Genomic DNA, 21204 nt, shown 5'->3' with positions numbered 1-21204 from the left:
CTTAATATCCAACAGAAGATTGTGTCACTTGGCACTATAAAAGCCTTGAGTGCAGTACATTGTACTTTTAGTTACAATGTAAAAAATATACTACATGTGTGCTTAAAGGGGTTATCTGGCCTTAAGATACAAGTCTGCAGTCACTATGCGATTACAGATTTCTGAATTCTCACAGCGCAGTGTGTGCTTTGTCAGGATTCTCCATTGCTGATGCCGAGAGCAGACATTCACTTGACCGCAAGTATGTAATATACTATATACCGGCCAGATTCCTACTAGACGTTTCTATCTTTGCTCAATTCACTTATATCGAGCGAGGTCGGACTAGTCTAGTAGGCTACTGAGCGCATCCACACAAACTGCATACTTGAAGTTACACGTCAACTCTCAGCACCGGCACAGAATCCTGACAGCATACACACTGTGATATGAAGATTCACAAGTATGCAATTACATATAGTGACTGCATACTTGTCCTTCATAGCTGGAAAACATCTTTAACATAGAAAACCTTACTTGAGATCTTAAAGAGGTGGTTCACCGCTTTTCATTACTGGCCACATCGATGATATGTTGAGAAACAAGGTTTCTCTCAAACACCTTGCGTTGCCAATAGTGCCCGTTAGCGAAGCTATTGCAGTCCGCTCACCCCCTTGGCATGACCCCCACGATCCGTGAGCTCTGATGTCCAGTGATGTCACGTCAACTTCCTGTTGATCTGACATCACCGCGGGTGGCCCCAGTCTCTGAGTCACTGGGCTGTGGGCGGCGTTTGATCACTCATCACAGCTCAGTGTCGCTCCTGCTTGCGGCACTCTGCAGCGAAGTAGGGAGCAGGGAGATGCTAGGCTGTGACGAGCGGTGAAACGCTGCCTACAGCCCAGTGACTTACAGAGACGGGTGCTAGCCACGGTGATGTCACGTCAACTTCCTTTTGATCTGACATTGCTGGATCTCAGAGGTCACAAAGCCCGGGGGTCACATGAAGGGGATGAGCGGACAGCAATAGCGCCACTCACAAGCACTATTGGCAATGCAAAGTATTAGAGAAACCTTGTTCCTCAATGTAATATAGATGTGGCCTGTAATGAAAATGGGTGAACCACCCCTTTAGGTATTTTTGCGATATTATTGACGCATATTGGGTGTTTCCATTTGGGAAGATTGCCATAAACAATAGATGAACATGGGCCAACAATTTCAGTAGCTAATAGATCACAGACTACATCAAGCAATATTGGATTTTTTGGTCTGATGATTCAACCAGTGCTCATCAACCTAAAAAATTCAAACCAGTGTTTTGAACTATTCCAATTGTTCATTATGGTCAAAATTGGCCATTTTATTTGAGTTTTAGCTATGACATATGGGCTCTGAAAGTTTTAAGAATATTTTTAGATTTTCTAATTTGTACATTAAAAGAACACAGAGTATATTAGCCTGATTGAAGGTAACCGCAATAAACCAGCAGGAGTTAAAGCATTGGCACCTGTGCAGCTTAAATGGGAAAAGTATAAGCACCACCATACCCACACTGTACAAAAAGCCCAAGGCACACAGCGTAAGCAATGGACATGGTGATATCAAGTCAATACACCACATACCCACCCCCCCTTTGCTGTTGCCAATTAGAAAGAAATGCCCCATTTATGTCTCCTCTAGAAACCAGAAAAGAACAGCTAAGAACATCTCTGCCTATGGAGCACCTATCTATTGTGTCTCCACCGGTGCTCTGTAACGAGGAATAGTCCGTGCTTCCCTTGGCCTTCGTTTGTTGTTTTTTTTTTTAAACTTTCAGAGATTTTTGCATTTGCAGAGTGCCAATATCGGCAAAGCAAGGTCCGTAAATAAATATATTTATTTAGCAAAAGAAAAACCAGGAACTTGAAAATGTATCTATTTCAACAAGAAGTTTTAATTAACACATAAAAAAAGTTTTAGAAAACAGAACAACGTGTCTGGCAGGATTGTTTTATAAGAGAATGATATATACAAGTTGGCGTGATTTATCCCTGAACATAACAGGATACTTTATTATACATAAATGGAAAGATATAGTTTACCACTGTAAACATTACAGAACCTACTATAATAAAATAGCGTTTCCTGTGAATTCTACATGGAATTTCTCACAGAGAAATGATATGATCCCGCTAAACAAGGCATCCGATACAACAAGGGGATAAAGAAGGCTAGGTTGGTGCCATGTCGCTGGAACACGCTCGCGCCTTCATCTTCCTCCTGGCCAGAGCTTCCTGTTTTTTCCTCTCAATCTCCTCCATGGAACATTTCTTGTTTTTATCTTCAGATATAAAGACTGAAATAAAATACAATGGGAAAAAAAGTAAATAAAACATATCTTAATTTATCACAATGCTTCATTTATCTGTACTGCATAATTTTCAGAACTTTTTATTCAAGGAAATATAAAAAAAAAAAAGAGTCTTTGGCAAGGTTTTTTGTACCGTTCTCTTTTAACTCTAAAATACCAATTGTATTATATCTTCGTGTCATTACTGTTGTGTGGATACCTAATAAGTGCCAATTTTTCCCAAATAATTGAGCAAGATAATGCAATGTATTCATGTGCTTTAGTTTGTTTTTTGTTTTTTATCTTTGTTACTTGCCAGGGATATCTAATTTTTTTTTTTTAAAGGGAACCGGTCACCAGATTTGTCCCCTATAAGCTTCAGCCACCACCAGTGACCCCTTACATACAGCATGCTAGAATACTGTATATAAGATTCCAAGCCAATCTGTATAACATAAAAAACTGTTTTGTTATACTCACCTAAAGCGGGCTTTACACGCTACAATATATCTTACGATGTGTCGGCGGGGTCACGTTGTAAGTGACGCACATCCAGTATCGTAAGATATATTGCAGCGTGACAGCTACGTGCGATTGCGATTGAATGGTAAAACGTTCATCGAATGCACGTGGTTGAATTGCTAAAAATTGAACGTGAGGTTGTTCAATGTTCCTGAGGCAGCACACATCGCAGTGTGTGACACCCCGGGAACGATGAACAGATCTTACCTGCGTCCTGCGGCTCTCGCCGGCAATGCGGAAGGAAGGAGGTGGGCGGGATGTTTACGTCCCGCTCATCCGCTTCTATTGGCTGGCTGCCGCATGACGTCGCTGTGACGCCGAACGTCCCTCCCGCTCCAGGAAGTGGACGTTCGCCGCCCACATCGAAGTCGTATGGAAGGGTAAGTACGTGTGACGGCAAATAATCGTTTGTGCAACACGTTAAACAAATTGAACGTGTCGCACATACGATGGGGCCGGGTACGATCGCATACGATATGGTATGCACAATCGTAAGGTGTAAAGCAGGCTTAAGGGGCAGTCGGGTCCGATGGGTGTCACTGCCCTCGGTCCGGCGCCTCCTCAATCTTCTGCAGTTGTCGTCATCCTTTCCAGGCCCATGTGGATGACGTGTCCTGCCTCATCCACACAGCGCCATAGCGCTCTTGCACTTTCCTGGCACAGGCGCGAGGATAGGTCGAAGACCACCCATGCATTTCCAATACGATACTTTGATCGGCCCTTGGCCAAGCAGATCAAAGTGTGCAGGAGCGGAATGGAGGCCTCTGTGTGAATGAACGAAGGATGCGTCATGCACACTGGGCTGGGAAGAGGAGGCACTGGACCAACAACAGGGACACCCATTGGACCGGACACCCCAGGTAAGTATAATAAAGGTGCTTATGTTCTACACAGCAGCCTAGGCTCTTATATACAGCATGTTATATACATCATTCTAAGAGCCCACTGGTGGTAGCCGCAGCTTATAAGGGAAAAACCCGGTGACAGGTTCCCTTTAACCTGGTGTAAATGTCGCTGTTCTCCTGAATCTGGCATTAATATTATTTTGTTAATCCTCCTTTATATTTCTGAGATATGATCACCTCCTCCCTGAGGCCAATATTGAGGTCCTGTGCAGGCGCACTTTGATCTGCCCTGAGTAGGGCAAATCAAAGTATTGTAGTGCGCTACGCAGGACCCCAGTGTCGACTTGTGTGGATGACATAGAACACGTCATCCACACTAGCTTCAGAAAAAGGAGGACAAAGATGGCCGAAAGAGGAGGCACTGACCCAAAGAATGGAGACACCCATCCGACCAATCTGCACCGCCCGTTAGGTAAGTATTATAAACATCCGGTGACAGGTTCCCTTTAATGATATTGAATGTATGTTGATGTCGTTATCCTGCTGCAAAAAAACAATTTGGAGCTAATCAGAGGCCTCCCTCATAACACTGCATGATGGTTAATAATTATTTCTCAGTATCGAGGACCTCGTTAATCCTGACTAGAGATGAGCGGACATGTGGAAGTTCTGATTCTTCAGGTTCAGCAAGACTTTATATAAAGTTCTGTTCTGGACCCAAACCTCTTGAAAGTCACTGATTGGGCAGTTTCTTTCTCAACCCACATTCAGCCAGCTAAAAACAGAACACTTCCGGGGCAGGGAGAGCAGGGTTTTTCCTTTTTTTGTATACACTACATCCAATAATGCTAATTTTTTCCCCAGTGTGAGCAATTCAAACACCGCAAGCGGCTCGCACCGAACCAAGCACCAAGCGTACCCGAGCACAGTGATGCTAGCTCTAGTAGTTAGAAGGCACCCAAACTTGAACGCCGATTTTTTTGTAATATCTATGTTCGGTACGAACCAGGAACTTTAAAGTTCAGCTCCGCTCATCTCTAATCCTGACCAAATCCCAAACGGCATTTGCGGAAATGCAGCCCCAAATTTGCGCGGACCCCACCCCCCAGTTGTCTGCAGACAATCATTAGTCTACAGCTCTCCAGTCCTTCAGCTCCTGCTGCCATTTTTCTGCACCTGAGTTCTTATGTTTCCATATCGTAGGTATAATAATAGCATATGCAAAAAGAGCGGACAGAAATAAGCGCTCTTTAGTGACATACTACTAGGTTACAAGAGAGAAAAAAAAAAAAGAAGATGTGAATGTCTGCGCTCACCTTGTGAGCTATGCAAAAAAAAAAAAAAATAATAATAATAATTCTGTACTCACTGGCTGCTGACTTTTCATTTAGGTTTCTCTGGTCAGGGTACTGTGGGTGATGAATTTTAAATAATAGAGTGAGGTGCTATCAGATGCGGTCAGCTTGTCATAAGCAGGGTGGATTGATTTAAATCACGCCGATTTAAATCATGATTTAAATCACGATTTAAATCAAAAGATTTTTTTCTATTTAAATCGGATCGATTTAAATCATGATTTTAATCATGATTTAAATCACTGATTTAAATCAAAAGGTTTTTTTTAATATAAATCACGATTAAAATGAGAAGTGAGAGCAGTGTGCATGTGCGCCCATAGTTACACGGACGAAACTAGGGGCAACGATCTAACGCCAGGGTGAGGGGGGGACCCCAAAGTAAGTAAAAATCTTTTTTGTTTTACTATATGGCAATAGGTAGGTGTTTAAAAGCAGCATGTCTTAATTGTATAAACTATTAATAGCCTCCACATTTTGTTCATACTGCCCCTTTGATTCCACACTTCTAGCTTGGTTTCAGTTTTGGTTTAGTTTCTTTTTCCCTGCATTCAGTTGACATGCCCAAACTTGTTGGATAGTCAGCAGTACTTGGCTCAGGCTGTAGTAACATCAGCAGTGCTTGGCTCAGGCTGTAGTAACAATCAAACTCCATAAGTGATCTGTGTGAGCCTGCCATGGCAGCAGGTCGTAAGAGAGACCCTATTTGGGTTCATTTTGTTGAGATGCCAGCAGCAGATCTTGGAAAGAAAGGTGCAAGAGCAAAGTGCAAATACTGTCAAAAGGATATCCAAGGACTTGTTTGCCGTTTGAAATCACATTATGAAAACTGCAACCAGAAGGGAAATGAAGATGTTGATAGTGATACAACTAATGTCAATGAACCCCCACAGCTTCTTATGCACCAGGAGCCTAGTACTAGTGGTAAGCTACTCAGCTACTGACTGCATCGGCTTCATCCGCAGGAGTAGAGAGATTGTTTTCTTCATTTGGTTTTGTGCACACAACAGTCCAAAACCGCTTAGGAACTGCTAAAGCAGGACAACTGGTTTTCCTATTAAAAGTCCTAAATAAACAGTAGGCTTAAAGGACTGATGTATTCACTGAAGATGTTTGCTTACTTCAAACGTTAGAGATAGGCTATTGTTAAAAAGTACTTACTCTCTGTAGTTCAATTCTGAGTGTTTAATAGTGCAAATAAAAATTATTAGGTTTCATAATCAACTGTTTTAATATTTTTATTTGTGTAAAACAATTAGATTTGCAAAAAGACAAAGTTTTGCTTGTGTACAACTTGATTAAAAAATCTGATTTAAATCAAATGATTTAAATCAAAAAAATCTGATTTAAATCAAAAAAATCTGATTTTTTTGATTTTTTTTAAAAAAATCAAGATTTTTATCCACCCTGGTCATAAGACAAAGCACAGAGCTTGAGCCTTTTCCCCAGTTATCTTATTCACTAATTACAAAAACAAAAGAATCCAAAAAAAATATAAAAGTATTGATAATGCTAAAACAAACGACTGAACCAAAGTCTTCATCAGGCTTTTTACCTGGTGAAGACTGGTTCAAACATTTCCTTTTATTACTTTAAATACTTTATTTTTTCCTGAATTTTTGTTTTTGTAATGATGGAATAAGCCAAGTTGAGAAAAGAATCAAGTTCTATGCATAATCTTAACACTGCTGCCTGCACCTGGGAGAACCTCATACTACTACTAGAATTCATGTTGAAGGTCTGGGTTTTCACCATAATTCGTCCATGAAGACCACTTCTAGCCAAACCTCTCTGAACAGTAGATGGGTATTGCTGGGCCCCACTGGTTGCTGCCAGTTCTGAACTGATGGCACTGCTGGACATTAATGATTTAAAAGGAAAATAAGCATGATGTGTCTTTCATCTGCTTCACTAAGTTTCTTTGGCCGACCACTTACATCTACATTCCTCAAAGTTACCCAAGTCTTGGTGCGTCTTCAAAAGAGCTTGAACAGCACTTCTTGAAACCCAAATTCAGCTTTGAAATCTTTGCCTGGGAGAGACCCTGCAGGTGCAGTACAACTTCCTTGTGTCTTTGATCAGTCTTGTCATAGATATAACCTGTGACATATAATTGTCTTCCGCAACCTCCCCTTTGCAACAGAGATTGACTGTTCCTCATCCAGTTTTAAGCCTCCAACACAGCTGTTTCTGTTACAGTAATGCGGGCGTCACACGGGACGATAAATCGTGCGATCGTACCCGCCCCTGTCGTTTGTGCATCACGCGCAATTAGTTGCCCGTGTCGCACAAAGTCGTTAACCCCCTGTCACACGTACTTACCTCCCGGGCGACGTCGCTGTGGGCGGCGAATATCCTCTTCCTGAAGGGGGAGAGACATTCGGCGTCAAAGCGACGTCACAGCAGCCGGCCAACAGAAGCGGAGGGGCGGAGATGAGCGGGACGTAAACATCCCGCCCACCTCATCTCTTCCGCATTGCCGGCGGGACGCAGGTAAGCTGTGTTCGTCGCTCCCGCGGTGTCACACAGAGCGATGTGTGCTGCCACAGGAGCGATGAACAACCGGCGCGCAGAAGGAGGAACGAGATTATGAAAATGAACGACGTGTCAACTAGCAATGATAAGGTAAGTATTTTTTCATTCACAGTTGTTCGGAGGTGTCACACGGTACGATATCTCTAACATTGCCGGATGTGCGTTACTAACAACGTCACCCCGACGACATATCGCCAGATATATCGTACCGTGTGATGCCCGCATTAGACTCTCTTTAACCTACATATGTAAATGACCATTATCACTTATATGTTGGTTACTTATACACCTGACTATAATCCTACAAACTCCCTGACTTTGTGCAAGTGTAGCTAAAATAATTGATGCTGTTTTGAAGACAAAAGAGTGATCACTAAAGATGAGCGAGAGTGGTATTCGGGTACACTCGGTGCTCTGCCGAGTATTACGGGTGCTCAGATGTGTCGTTTGTGAACGATCTGACACAAAGAGTTGGCTCCCTTCAGTGAATCATGAGAGCCAACACCCCAGTGAGAGCCGCTCGCAATGTCTTAATGGCTCTCTATGGGGGTAAAAACGTTTTCAGATGTGGTCTGTAAAAAAAAATAAATAAAAATAAATAAAACAACTACCTCCCTTCAAATATGCTCTGTTTATGGCTGGCTTGCTGTGAGGGGAGACCCAAACTGCCCGATAACTGACTTCCATTATACTTGTTACACGAGTTGAGCTGTTAGGGTGTTCAACCAACTCGACTCCAGTAAAGAGCTCTCGAGCATCGTAGTGTGCCTCTCATTACTAGTGGTCACACCAAATATTAGGCTGGGGCCACACGGGGACTATTGCGGTCCTCGCATGACACTCGGCTCGCGCTGGCACCACAGCAAGAGTAGAGTGTCACTGCGACTGAGGTCTGATCCTGCGATCGGACCACAGCTGCGGGGGAGGGACGGCGCTGAGGAGGGGAGGGCTGGCGCTGAGGAGGGGAGGGCTGGCGCTGAGGAGGGGAGGGCAGGCTCTGAGGAGGGGAGGGAGGGATTTATCTCCCTCTCTCCTCCGTTGCCGGCTATTGCGATTCTCGCAGTACACTCGCATTACACCGGTGTACTGCGAGAGTGCAGTGCGATTTTTCTCTCGCCCCATAGACTTGAATGGGTGCGAGAGAAAGAGGATCGCATTGCACCCGCAGCATGCTGCGATGTTTTCTCGGAACGATTAGGGCTGAGAAAATAATCGCTCATGGGAGCTTACACACAGACTAATATTGGTCCGAGTAGAATGCGATGTTTTATCACATTTCACTCGCACCGATTTTCATGCCATGTGTCTTGGGCCTTAATATAATTTACATTTCTCTTCTCTCCGTTCACTTTGCATTTTTTTAACTGATGAAAGTTACAACACTTCCTGAAAGCATTCTTACTTTGCAGAATTTTTTCCAAACCTGCCTAAAACGTTTGCACAGTACTGAATATGTAATATTTTTTGGAATACTGTAACTTTAGAGATCACAAGCTGCACTTTTCATCTTTGCATTCACAATATACAACACATTGGCCCCCCTTAGACCCTTTTTTTCTTCCCCATACCTTTTGAAGACTGTATGGTGGACTCCGAATGATGCCTCTTTATTGAGGATGCCTGAGGTTTATTTTCATTATCTGAGATAATAGGAAAACTAGGGCCGCTCTTGAGCAACCTGTCAGCATAGTTCTGCAGATGAAGATCATTGTAAGTTCCCCGGCTTCCGGATGACGGCACTATGTGGGTAGAGGAGACCTGTGAAGGTTTTAACCTGGTAAATGAATACTTGGGAGGTGCTGCTGGGTTTGTTGCACTATAAGTCACAGCCGGAGATTTTCCAGGATTCTGAGTGCTGGTAAGAATTGTATTTTTACACTCCCCTCCTAACGGTACAGAAATAGACCTGCTGAAAGTCTGGTTGACTTTTTGCAAAGAACCGTTGTGATAAGCATTTGAGCAATTTCCACTGAAAGACGCAGGTGAGATGCCTCTGCTATTTGACTTATCTGACCCAAAAGGGGAGCTTATAATAACAGGACTTCCAATTTTGCTTTGTGGAATAGTTGCCTTTTTGGCAAGCATTTGGCACGTAGAATTTGGCAATGGAGAAGTTACTCTCTTATGGTTTTCTTCGTTGAGTTCCTGCGCTTGAGTTAACCTTTCAACGTCATCGCAAACTTGGTACAGTAGATCGTCGTCATCTTCCTTCTCTTCAAATAGACTATCAGACTCACAAAACATATCAAGGACTTCATCGGAGAACTTTAGATCATCCCATTCATCGTGTGGGACGGAGTCTTTAACATTCGTTGCCTTGGTCTGTGCCTGTGGCACAGCTTTGGCACATGGCTTCTGTGAGGATTTCATCAAAGTGCTATGTGTACTAAGCGCCACGTTGTGAACACTATTTTTTGACATCTGACCTACTGGATTTGTCTGAGGTCTGGAAAGCATCCGAGTTTGAGTAGTAGAAAAGGCTTTTGCATTATTAGTGTTTTTTGCGTTACCTTGAAACGTATTAACAGCAATCACTTCTGTGCTACATAGGTTACTGGGTTTTACTTCAGAGCCACAATTTAGTTTCCTTGGCACAAATGTAAAATTATTAGTCTTACTGGAAGAAGACGGGTTAGTTGTGCTCTTAATTTCCCCTCCAGGACGATGTGCACTGGTGTAATCTAGTTTATTAGGGGGCATATTTTTAGGAGTAGCGATTAGTTCGGGATTTTGTGTAACCTGCATGACAAAAGAATCATCTTCAAGTAGATCATTGCCCCAGTCATCCTCAAAGTCATCTTGGCTTCTTGGTACTGACTCGACGGTTTCCTTGACTTCACCATTATTCAGCTCAGGACATATTCTTACACCTTGACTTGCATTTGTGGAGATTTGTGATGCTACATGAGACGGCTCTGATCCTTTAGGTTTTTCAGAACATTGTTCCATCTTGCTGTGCTTGATCTCTTCATGGACACTACTCTTCACATTTATTACAACGTCCTTACCACTGTATGAAGAAACATCTGATAAACCTTGGCTTATACACCCGCTGTACTTCTGCGTGGATGAATCAAACAATTCATTTAAAGCAGCCTCCACATCCTTGTCCACAAACTTCTGACTGCTCTGTGGTGCAGATCTTTGACTGCCAGATTTTAGCCCAAGGGTGGCATCATCTCTTCCAGCGATGTCCTCCAGGAAGGAGTTCTCTTCACTCACAGCATTGCATTCACTGAACATTTCATCCTCTGAGTTTGCCGACCGTTCCTCGTTTTGATCTTTTTGCTTCACCAGATTACTGTCTAATTGCTTTGCCAGTTTCATTAGTTCTTCTTCTGTTTGTAAAATCTTTGACCTAAAGGAACGAGACCAAAAGATCATTAGGACAATATGTACATGCCTTAAAACATCACATGCTGGATGGAGCCTGCTAGGTATAGGCGATTGCTGGGTGAGAAAACAAAAACATCCTCTATAAGGAAGAGGGCGTTGTCAGAACAGAGAGGAGTCCACTTTTTGTAGACACTCAACGCTACCCACCACCCTATTTTGCATGTCCAGTAACTTTCTCTGATGACCTCTGTTCTTCTGCTGTCTCCTACTACGTTCCTGATGTGATAAAGCTCTTCAATCCAACATGACCAATGCAGTAGGATTGGGGAGCCTCCCATGCCCTCCATGAGCCAAGGAATGGATAAACTGGCGATGTAATTAGGGCTTTGTTCATCACTCAACACGTAAAAGGCAGTTAGACATACCACTCTGGTATCTATGCCAATGTGCCAGCCATGTTGCTTTAAAGAGGACGCGACAAGAAGAAGAGAAGGCAGCGTGAAAAGGGTGGTCATCAGAGAAACAAGGAAAATGTATGGCGCCTTTTTAAAGGATAGGGTGTAAGATCTTTTTAAAAGGGGTTTTCCAAGTTTTTTTTAATACATTTGCAAAGAATATGCAGCATTATAAAATAAAGAATTGATGCTGTTATATGATGTATCTTATGTGAATGAAATCGCTCTATATGTACCTGGGCATTTTAGTTCTACTTCGGGCTACTACTGGGGTACATGGTATAGCATCCTCTCCAATCCAAATGCCGAGGTATGACGATTCAGAGCTTGAAGGTTTTTCATTCTATGAGAGACAAAAATAATCTTTAATGGGAGAGAAGATAAAACAAATGAGATTATTTGTACACTACAGTTCAAAAGTTTAGAGTAACTTAGATATTTACTTATTTTTGAAAGAATTAAATTAAACAGAAATATACTCTATACATTGTTAATGTGGTAAATTACTATTGTAGCTGCAAATGTCTGCAATATTAATGCAATATCCACATAGGTGTGTGGAGGCCAATTTCCAACAACCACCACTCCAGTGTTCTACATTGTGTTTGTTAACTGTGTTAGAAGGCTAATGGATGTTTAGAAATCCTTTGAAAACCCTTGTGCAAGTATGTTAGCACAGCTAAAAACAGTTTTGCTGATTAGAGAAGCTATAAAATGGACCTTCCTTTGAGCTAGTTGAGAATCTGGAGCATTAGATTTGTTGGTTCCATTAAACTCTCCAAATGGCCAGAAAAAGAACTTTCATGTGAAACTTGACAGTCTATTCTTGTTCTTAGAAATAAAGGATATTCCATGAGAGAAATTGCCAAGAAACTGAAGATTTCCTACAACAGTGTGTACTATTCCCTTCAGAAGAGAGCACAAACAGGCTCTAACCAGAGTAGAAAGAGAAGTGGGAGGCCGTGCTACACAACTGAGCAACAAGACAAGTACATTAGAGTCTCTAGTGTGAGAAATCGATGCCTCATAGGTCCTCAACTGGCAGCTTCATTAAATAGTACCCGCAAAACACCAGTGTCAACGTCTACAGTGAAGAGGCGACTCCGGGATGCTAGCCTTCAGGGCAGATTGGCAAAGAAAAAGCCATATCTGAGACTGGCTAGTAAAAGGAAAAGATTAATATGGGGAAAAGAACATTGGACAGAGGAAGCTTGGAAAAAAGTGTTATGGACAGACGAATCGAAGTTTGAGGTGTTTGGATCCCACAGAAGAACATTTGTGAGACGCAGAACTGCTCTCTACGATCTAGAAATATTGCATACAAAAATCCTTCAGTAATTTTTAACTCTTTAGGTGCTGTCTACATACCGTATTTTTCGAATTATAAGACTCACTTTTCCTCTCAAAAAAGAAGGAATTTTGCGTCTTAACATCTGGATGTTGCTTACCGGGTGCTGCCGGTGCTGGTCAGTAAGGCGCTATTGTGTGCATCAAGCGGCGCCACTCTGCTCAGCTTTGCTCTGTGCTGTCCAGCTGCTCTGTTCTGCTTGGCGCGCAGCTGCTCTGTGCGGCGGGCGGTCATTCTGAAGATGTCGGCGGTCAGGGATTCAAATAATGGCGCGTAGAGTCAGCGCCTGCGCAGATGGAGCTCTCAGCTTAAGCTCTCATCTGCGCACGCGCCGACTCCGACCGCCATAATTTGAAGCCCTAACTGTAGATCGCCGACATTTTCAGAACAGCCGCTAACTCACAGCCCCCCGCACACAGCAGTGCGGGCAGAGCGGCGCCACCAGCCCCGCACAGAGCGGCGCCACCAGCCCCGCACAGAGCGGCGCCACCAGCCCCGCACAGAGCGGCGCCACCAGCCCCGCACAGAGCGGCGCCACCAGCCCCGCACAGAGCGGCGCCACCAGCCCCGCACAGAGCGGCGCCACCAGCCCCGCACAGAGCGGCGCCACCAGCCCCGCACAGAGCGGCGCCACCAGCCCCGCACAGAGCGGCGCCACCAGCCCCGCACAGAGCGGCGCCACCAGCCCCGCACAGAGCGGCCTCACCAGCCCCGCACAGAGCGGCCTCACCAGCCCCGCACAGAGCGGCGCCACCAGCCCCGCACAGAGCGGCGTCACCAGCCCCGCACAGAGCGGCGCCACCAGCCCCGCACAGAGCGGCCTCACCAGCCCCGCACAGAGCGGCCTCACCAGCCCCGCACAGAGCGGCCTCACCAGCCCCGCACAGAGCGGCCTCACCAGCCCCGCACAGAGCGGCCTCACCAGCCCCGCACAGAGCGGCCTCACCAGCCCCGCACAGAGCGGCCTCACCAGCCCCGCACAGAGCGGCCTCACCAGCCCCGCACAGAGCGGCCTCACCAGCCCCGCACAGAGCAGAGACCGCAGTGAGTATCTGGGCCTCCCTCTGTACCATTGCCAGCATAACCTTACTCCAGTACCCGCCTCTGCCTTCTGTGACTCCTGCTCCGCTGCTGCCCCCTCTCCCAAAACACCACCAAATTATAAAACGGAACCCATATTTTTTTTCCACTTTTTTTTTCTCCAAATTTGGGGTGCGTTTTATAATCCGGTGCGTCTTATAAAATGAAAAATACAGTAATAAAGATGAGGATATATCCCAGCATAAACATAGATCAATGATCAGTCAAGATGATGACTGAAAATCATCACATTGGTTCACAATTTAGATTTGATGCACTTTAGTTCCTGCAGAATACCTCCTCTTGTGTGGGAAACATTAGACAAAAATCTTTTGCCTGAAAAGTTACCACATCATAGATATGCCACATCTTACAGCTGAACCAAGTCAAGGCCTCTAATCTAGACCCTTCTGAAAAATGTTTAGTGAGGTGGCAACATCTGTTTTTAGAATAGGATAGATTATAAAACTTGGGATTATTCCATTTGGAAAAACGAATGCATAGAGGTGATCTTATTACAATGTACAAATATACGAGGGGACAGTACAGAGATCTGTATAACGATCTTTCTACACTTAGGTCTGTCGGGGACAAGGGAGCATCCTCCACGTCTAAAGAAAAGAAGGTTTAATCACAATCAGAGACGGTGATTCTTTACTGTAAGAGCAGTGAGATTATGGAACTCCCTGCCATAACAGCTCATAGAGGGCCTGGATGGCTTTAATGAAAAATATACTATTACTGTACTGGGTATGTGCAATAAATTCCTTGATGGACTTTGATCCAGAGAACTTGTCCGATTGCCATATGTGGAGTAGGGAAGGCATTTTTCCCCCCAATATACAGCGTAGTGTCTGCCCCGTGGGGTTTTTGGATCAACATATTAGGTTATAGGTTGAACTCGATGGTCTTATGTCTACTTTCACTCTGAAAAAGGAGTCAAATCCTTTACCTTTGGGGCGATTCTATTAACAATATCCGAAATGTCAACCGTACACTTGTTTTCAGCCAGTTTCCTCTTTCCGTTTTCTGCAAAAAAAATTAAAGAATTTAAATCATAGAAATTATTACCCTCATATCGTTTTCCAGACGGAGATTTACATCACAATCAAAGGTGTCTTCTTAATCTTAATAACCTCACTGTCTCGGCCTCATTTCTACTACAATGGATGGAAATCAGAACAACCTCTGCGCTCTGTCATTTAATCTCTTGTCCATCAGAATCAATGCTGACGGCCGCCGCGTATTCACCGAAGCCTCTTATAAGGCTATATGGACAATGTAACACATCTGACCAAATTTTATCTGATGAAACTGCCTACAATGTATGAAGAATGAAGTCTAATAGTTACGAGCTGTACAATACAGACCAAAAGTTTGGACACACCTTCTCATCTCTAGAACAACTATTAAGAGGAGACTTTGTGCAGCAGGCCTTCATGGTAAAATAGCTGCTAGGAAACCACTGCTAAGGACAGGCAACAAGCAGAAGAGACTTGTTTGGGCTGAAGAACACAAGGAATGGACATTAGACCAGCGGAAATCTGTGCTTTGCTCTGATGAGCCCAAGTTTGAGATCTTTGGATCCAACCACCGTGTCTTTGTGCGACGCAGAAAAGGTGAACGGATGGACTCTATATGGCTGGTTCCCACCGTGAAGCATGGAGGAGGAGGTGTGATGGTGCTTTGCTGGTGACACTGTTGGGATTGAAGGCATACAGAACCAGCATGGCTACCACAACATCTTTCAGCGGCATGCTATTCCATACAGTTTGCGTTTGGTTGGACCATCATTTATTTTTCAACAGGACAATGACCACAAACACACCTCCAGGCTATGTAAGGGCTATCTGACTAAGAAGGAGAGTGATGGGGTGCTACGCCAGATGACCTGGTCTCCACCGTCACCAGACCTGAACCCAATCAAGATGGTTTGGGGTGAGCTGGACCGCAGAATGAAGGCAAATGGGCCAACAAGTGCTAAGCATCTCTGGGAACTCCTTCAAGACTGTTGGAAGACCATTTCCGGTGACTACCTCTTGAAGCTCATCAAGAGAATGCCAAGAGTGTGCAAAGTAGTAACCAAAGCAAAAGGTGGCTACTTTGAAGAACCTAGAATATAAGACATATTATCAGTTGTTTCACACTTTAAGTATTTCATTCCACATGTGTTAATTCATAGTTTTGATGTCTTCAATGTGAATCTACAATTTTCAGAGTCCTGAAAATAAAGAAAACTCTTTGAATGAGAAGGTGTGTCCAAACTTTTGGTCAGCACATTTTATTGCGAACTTCAATCTATGTAATCCAAAGGGTGAAATATGTGCCGGTATCCAAAGCACGAGTTAAAATCTACACCGCAATTTAATCTCTATTTTTATGCAGCGTGTAATAAGTCAGGTTACATCCCCTGTTACCTAATTTAAAAGTTGTGGGTGAATGAGGGTCCCAGAAAATGTCCTGCTGCTGATCCGTATCATTGGATGGAGAATTAATGGTGGACAACCACTGCTTACATCCGGGGAGTCGCTGGGGAGTCTTCTTGTTTGTTCCTAGTTCTGAAAGATTAAAAGTAGATGAATGACAATAAAAAAGTGGAATATGGGTTGAATAAAAGACACAGGTTCGTAAAAATTTACATAAGGCGGATGCCTTAGGTCATTTTTTGTAGCGCCGGTCACATGTGCGATCTCGGCAAATCGTATGTGCGATCTGGCGTGTTACATCGCTAAAGAGATCGCTAGCGATGTCGCAGCGTGTAAAGCACCTTTTAGTATTTCCCTAGTCATATCTTTAAACTTGTCAAGAGCTGGATAATGACTAAAACGGCCATTTAATATGGTGGTCTCCTAAAAAGAGCCACTCCTTGGCTAGGTCCTTCCCAAAGGGATATCTGGCTATTTTCCATGTCGAGACTCCTAACAGAGGCACCACGGACCTTTTTGATTTGCATATCGCAATCACATGTGAGCCCCAGCACCACTAGAAGGGCGCCCCCCCCCCCGTAAGGGAGGGGAGTATAGGTTTTATTATTTTATCTGGGAGAAACATGGGTTGTCTTAGTAGTCCACAACACCCTTTAATAATAATCTTTATTTTTATATAGCACCAACATATTCCGCAGCGCTTTACATACATCAGGAACACTGTCTCTATTGGGGCTCACAATCTAAATTCCCTATCAGAATGTCTTTGGAGTGTGGGAGGAAACCTGAAAACCCAGAGGAGACCCACACAAACAGGGGGAGAACATACAAACTCCTTAAAGATATTGCCCTTGGTGGGATTTGAATCCAGGACCCCAGCGCTGCCAGACTGCACTGCTAACCACTGAGCTGCCCTATATTATGCCCTAGATTCGTGCTGCTGCCAAATTTTGAGTGGCAAGTTCTATTTACGATTATTTATGAAATAAGAACCTATGTTTCATACTCCCCATTATACAACGAAAACGTAATGGTCCAGATACATCAGGTGTATTCTCCACCAGTCTTGACAAAGAATCAGCTCAATCCGAATGGGCTCAATCAGACGTCCGTTTTTTACATAAACGAGAAACATGGAGCTAGTTTTATCAGTCATTTTGTTCAGCATTTCTTCAGAGGGTCATCCAAATTTGATTCAAATTTTCTCAGACGAGGAAAAAAAAAAAGTTTCTGTACTTTCACCTATGTAGCAGATTGTGAAAAATAGACAGCACTAGCATTGCCGATTTTGATCCAACACTGATCAATATCGGACACGTCTCTGCTATATTGTGTAGACCGCTCAGTCTGCAAAAAAATAAATAAAAAATATCGGACATGTGAAAACCTCGGATTATACTAAGTGATACACGTAAATAGAAGTCAAACGCAGAAAACAGTCATGTGCACATCCACATTGTACCGTCCGTGCTCAACCACATCTTCTGGTGCAACCTCGGGTCTCCTGATCTAAACAGTCACATAAATGAGGCTGTTTCTTCAGATCAGCTGTGATCAGCTCAGGTGGCGGACGGAAGTAAAAATGTTGGATGAAGCAGCTCCAGTCGAGGCGTATTGGCCACTGTCAGGAACTGTCAATCAGCTCCTACTTAAAGGGAACCTGTCAGGTCCAATATGCACCCAGAACCACGAGCAGTTCTGGGTGTATATTGCTAATCCCTGCCTAACTGTCTCAGTTTTTAGTAGCATAGATAAAGAGATCTTTAGAAAAAGTATTCCTAAAGCTCTTTATTTTATGCTAATGAGTGTAGGGACTAGTTCCAAGGGTGTTATATCCCCCGACTAGCTGCCCTCTTAGCATGTTAATATGCACACAGGGGCGTACTAACATGCTATTCAATGCAGCATCACGAGCGGTGCCGCGTGTACCTGTTTTTACTGTGCCGCTCTTCTGAATGCCCGGCACATCCAGTCATGCGCACTATGAAGCAGGGTGAATGCGTCCCGGCTTCAGATAGGTCTAGTGCACATGACTGGAAGTTCCGGGCATTCAGAAGAGCGGTCACAGTAAAAACAGGTACGCCCCTCACCAATGGTGATGCCGAATTAAATAGCATATTAGTACACTACTGTGGGCGTACTAACATGCTAAGAGGGCGGCTAGTCGGGGGATATAACGCCCTAGGAATTAGTCCCCTCGCTCATTAGCATAAGATAAAAGATCTTTAGAAATCCTTTTTCTAAAGATCTCTTTATCTATGCTACTAGATACAGGCACAGTTAAGCCCCTGTCACATTTAACGACTTAAGGCCCCGTCACACTAAGCAACATCGCTAGCAACATCGCTGCTAACGAACAACTTTTGTGACGTTGCTAGCGATGTTGCTGTGTGTGACATCCAGCAACAACCTGGCCCCTGCTGTGAGGTTGTTGGTTGTTGCTGAATGTCCTGGGCCATTTTTTAGTTGTTGCTCTCCCGCTGTGAAGCACAGATCGCTGTGTGTGACAGCGAGACAGCAACAACTAAATGTGCAGGCAGCAGGAGCCGGCTTCTGCGGAGGCTGGTAACCAATGTAAACATCGGGTAACCAAGAAGCCCTGTCCTTGGTTACCCGATATTTACCTTTGTTACCAGCGTCCGCCGCTCTCACTGTCAGTGCCGGCTCCTGCTCTGTGCACATGTAGCTGCAGGACACATCGGGTTAATTAACCCGATGTGTGCTGTAGCTAGGAGAGCAGGGAGCCAGCGCTAAGCAGTGTGCACTGCTCCCTGCTCTGTGCACATTTAGCTGCAGTACACATCAGGTAATTAACCCGATGTGTGCTGTAACTAGGAGAGCAAGGAGCCAGCGCTCAGTGTGCGCTGCTCCCTGCTCTCTGCACGTGTAGCTCCGTGCAGTGGTAACCAAGGTAAATATCGGGTTGGTTACCGATATTTACCTTAGTTACCAAGCGCAGCATCTTCCACGTGGCGCTGGGGGCTTGTCACTGGTTGCTGGTGAGCTCACCAGCAACTCGTGTAGCCACGCTCCAGCGATCCCTGCCAGGTCAGGTTGCTGGTGGGATTGCTGGAACGTCGCAGTGTGACATCTCACCAGCAACCTCCTAGAAACTTACCAGCGATCCCTATCGTTGTTGGGATCGCTGGTAAGTTGCTTAGTGTGACGGTACCTTTACCAGCGATCCCGAAAACGATGCGACCTGATACAGATCGCTGGTAAGTCGCTGGTGAGATATCACACAGTCAGACCTTACCAACGACGCAGTAATGATCAGCGACCTGTATAACGATGAGCGACCTGTATAGGACGTCGTTGGTAGGCGTCAAATACAGTGATGCATCCTGCCCAGGACGTCGCCTTTTAAGAAAATGGTCTGGACCATTCGGCAACAACTAGTGATCTCACAGCAAGGGCTTGATCGCTGGTAGGTGTCACACATAACAAGATCGCTGGCGAGATCGTTTCTACGTCACAGAAACTGTGACACAGCAACGATCTCATTAGCGATCTCGTTGTGTGTGATGGGGCCTTTAGGCAGGGATTAGCAATATGCACCCAGAACTGCTTGTGGGTCTGGGTGCACTTGGGACCTGACAGGTTCCCTTTAAAAGAATATCTTCCAGGACAATCCCTTCAACTGCAACAGGCCCATCATCTAAATTGTGGGACACCACCAAATAAAATCTGTAAGGTGAGAATTAAAAGATAATGTTTGCATCCTACTTTCGGTGTATGCAGCAAGAAAGTGCAGCCTGTTTCACTTTACTGTACAGAAAAGGATGAATTTCACTGGGCACCCATGAGTGAAATGTGCTATTGTATGACTAAGCAGTGTCAGAGTCGTCTGTGGGTGGTATAAGCCACCATGTAGCCCTGATGGAAGGCTCAAACATGGTGTGAACAGAGCCCATGGCATATTCCTGATACAGAAGTGCAGGGTGTATTGTGCTGCATTATAAGTGTCCACATAGGGTGTGATACTCTGTATGTACATGCTGCAAAGACGATCAGACGAGAGCGGAGGTCTGACATCCAGCACACAATTTATGCTGCGGATGTCAGAGTGGATTTAAAGCGACACTGCATGTATTACTGGGGGACTTCTGTCCGTGGGAAAACTGGGGTGAATCCGTAGGAGCAGAGCCGTCACACTGGAGGATTCTACTGGATGGAAACATCATCAGGCAGCGATACTTTACCTTCACAATATGGCAGATTTAGGGTAAAGGCCTCATACACATCAGATCAAGTGCCAACCATACGAAGTATATGGGGACCTCCAGACTTATTCTGCGGGTCATTTTTTTTTACCTCCTGACTCTTTCCACAGGAAAAAGGTAGGATCAGGCAGCTGGAATTTCAGAGCCCGATCATTTTGTTTTCAAGAGACACAAGCCGCTGCCAGACTTTATCCTTTCTCCACATTGGAAACACTTTAGGCTATGTCCGCACGTTGCGTACTGTCCCTGCAGAAATTTCTGCAGCGATTTGAACAGCACACGTGCGCTTCAAATCACTGCAGAAAGAGTCCGTAGTGGAAAAAAAACAAAAAGCTGATTTCATGCGCTCTGACTGCAGCCCCTCCCATAGACAGAGCAGGGGATGCATGCAGAGCGCACGAAAGAAGTGACATGCCGAAGCGCTGCGCTCTAAGACGCCACGTGCGCACTGCTCCTGCATAATCTTCATAGATTATGCAGGGGACGCAGGACGCATGCAGTTACGCTGCGGTGCAGATCGCTGCGTAACTGCATGCAAATACGCAACGTGCGCACATAGCCATAAATGTTCGTCTGAGCCGCACTGTCTGTGTGTGGGGGACGTCTGGAGAGAGAGCGGTCTGTAAACGGAACGGCCAGCTTATCTTTTCAGGACTTCCAATTTCAGGCTGCGCCCACGAAGCGTTTTAATGTGCAGAAAATCTGCACACAAACAAGCATGTTTTGGCAGAAAAAAAAAAAAAGCAGCTGAAAAAAACACGCATTTTT

General features: G+C 44.6%; 1 protein-coding gene across 1 annotated transcript in view; it reads right to left on the bottom strand.

Moving 5' to 3' along the window:
- Positions 1-1864: 1864 nt before the first annotated feature.
- Positions 1865-21204, bottom strand: part of ETAA1 (ETAA1 activator of ATR kinase) — a 32584-nt gene continuing 13244 nt past the window's right edge. The window contains exons 2-6 of the mRNA XM_075338053.1: positions 16205-16345; positions 14740-14816; positions 11596-11702; positions 9137-10926; positions 1865-2317 (exon numbers count right to left, since the gene is read on the bottom strand). Of these exons, the coding sequence (XP_075194168.1) occupies positions 2193-2317; positions 9137-10926; positions 11596-11702; positions 14740-14816; positions 16205-16345 (2240 nt within the window). The 3' untranslated portion in view covers positions 1865-2192. The remainder of the gene's footprint in view (positions 2318-9136; positions 10927-11595; positions 11703-14739; positions 14817-16204; positions 16346-21204) is intronic.

This window comes from Anomaloglossus baeobatrachus, chromosome 3 (assembly GCF_048569485.1).
Source record: "Anomaloglossus baeobatrachus isolate aAnoBae1 chromosome 3, aAnoBae1.hap1, whole genome shotgun sequence".
In the NCBI taxonomy this organism is placed as follows: domain Eukaryota; kingdom Metazoa; phylum Chordata; class Amphibia; order Anura; family Aromobatidae; genus Anomaloglossus; species Anomaloglossus baeobatrachus.
This window is presented reverse-complemented; position numbering and strand designations above follow the sequence as displayed.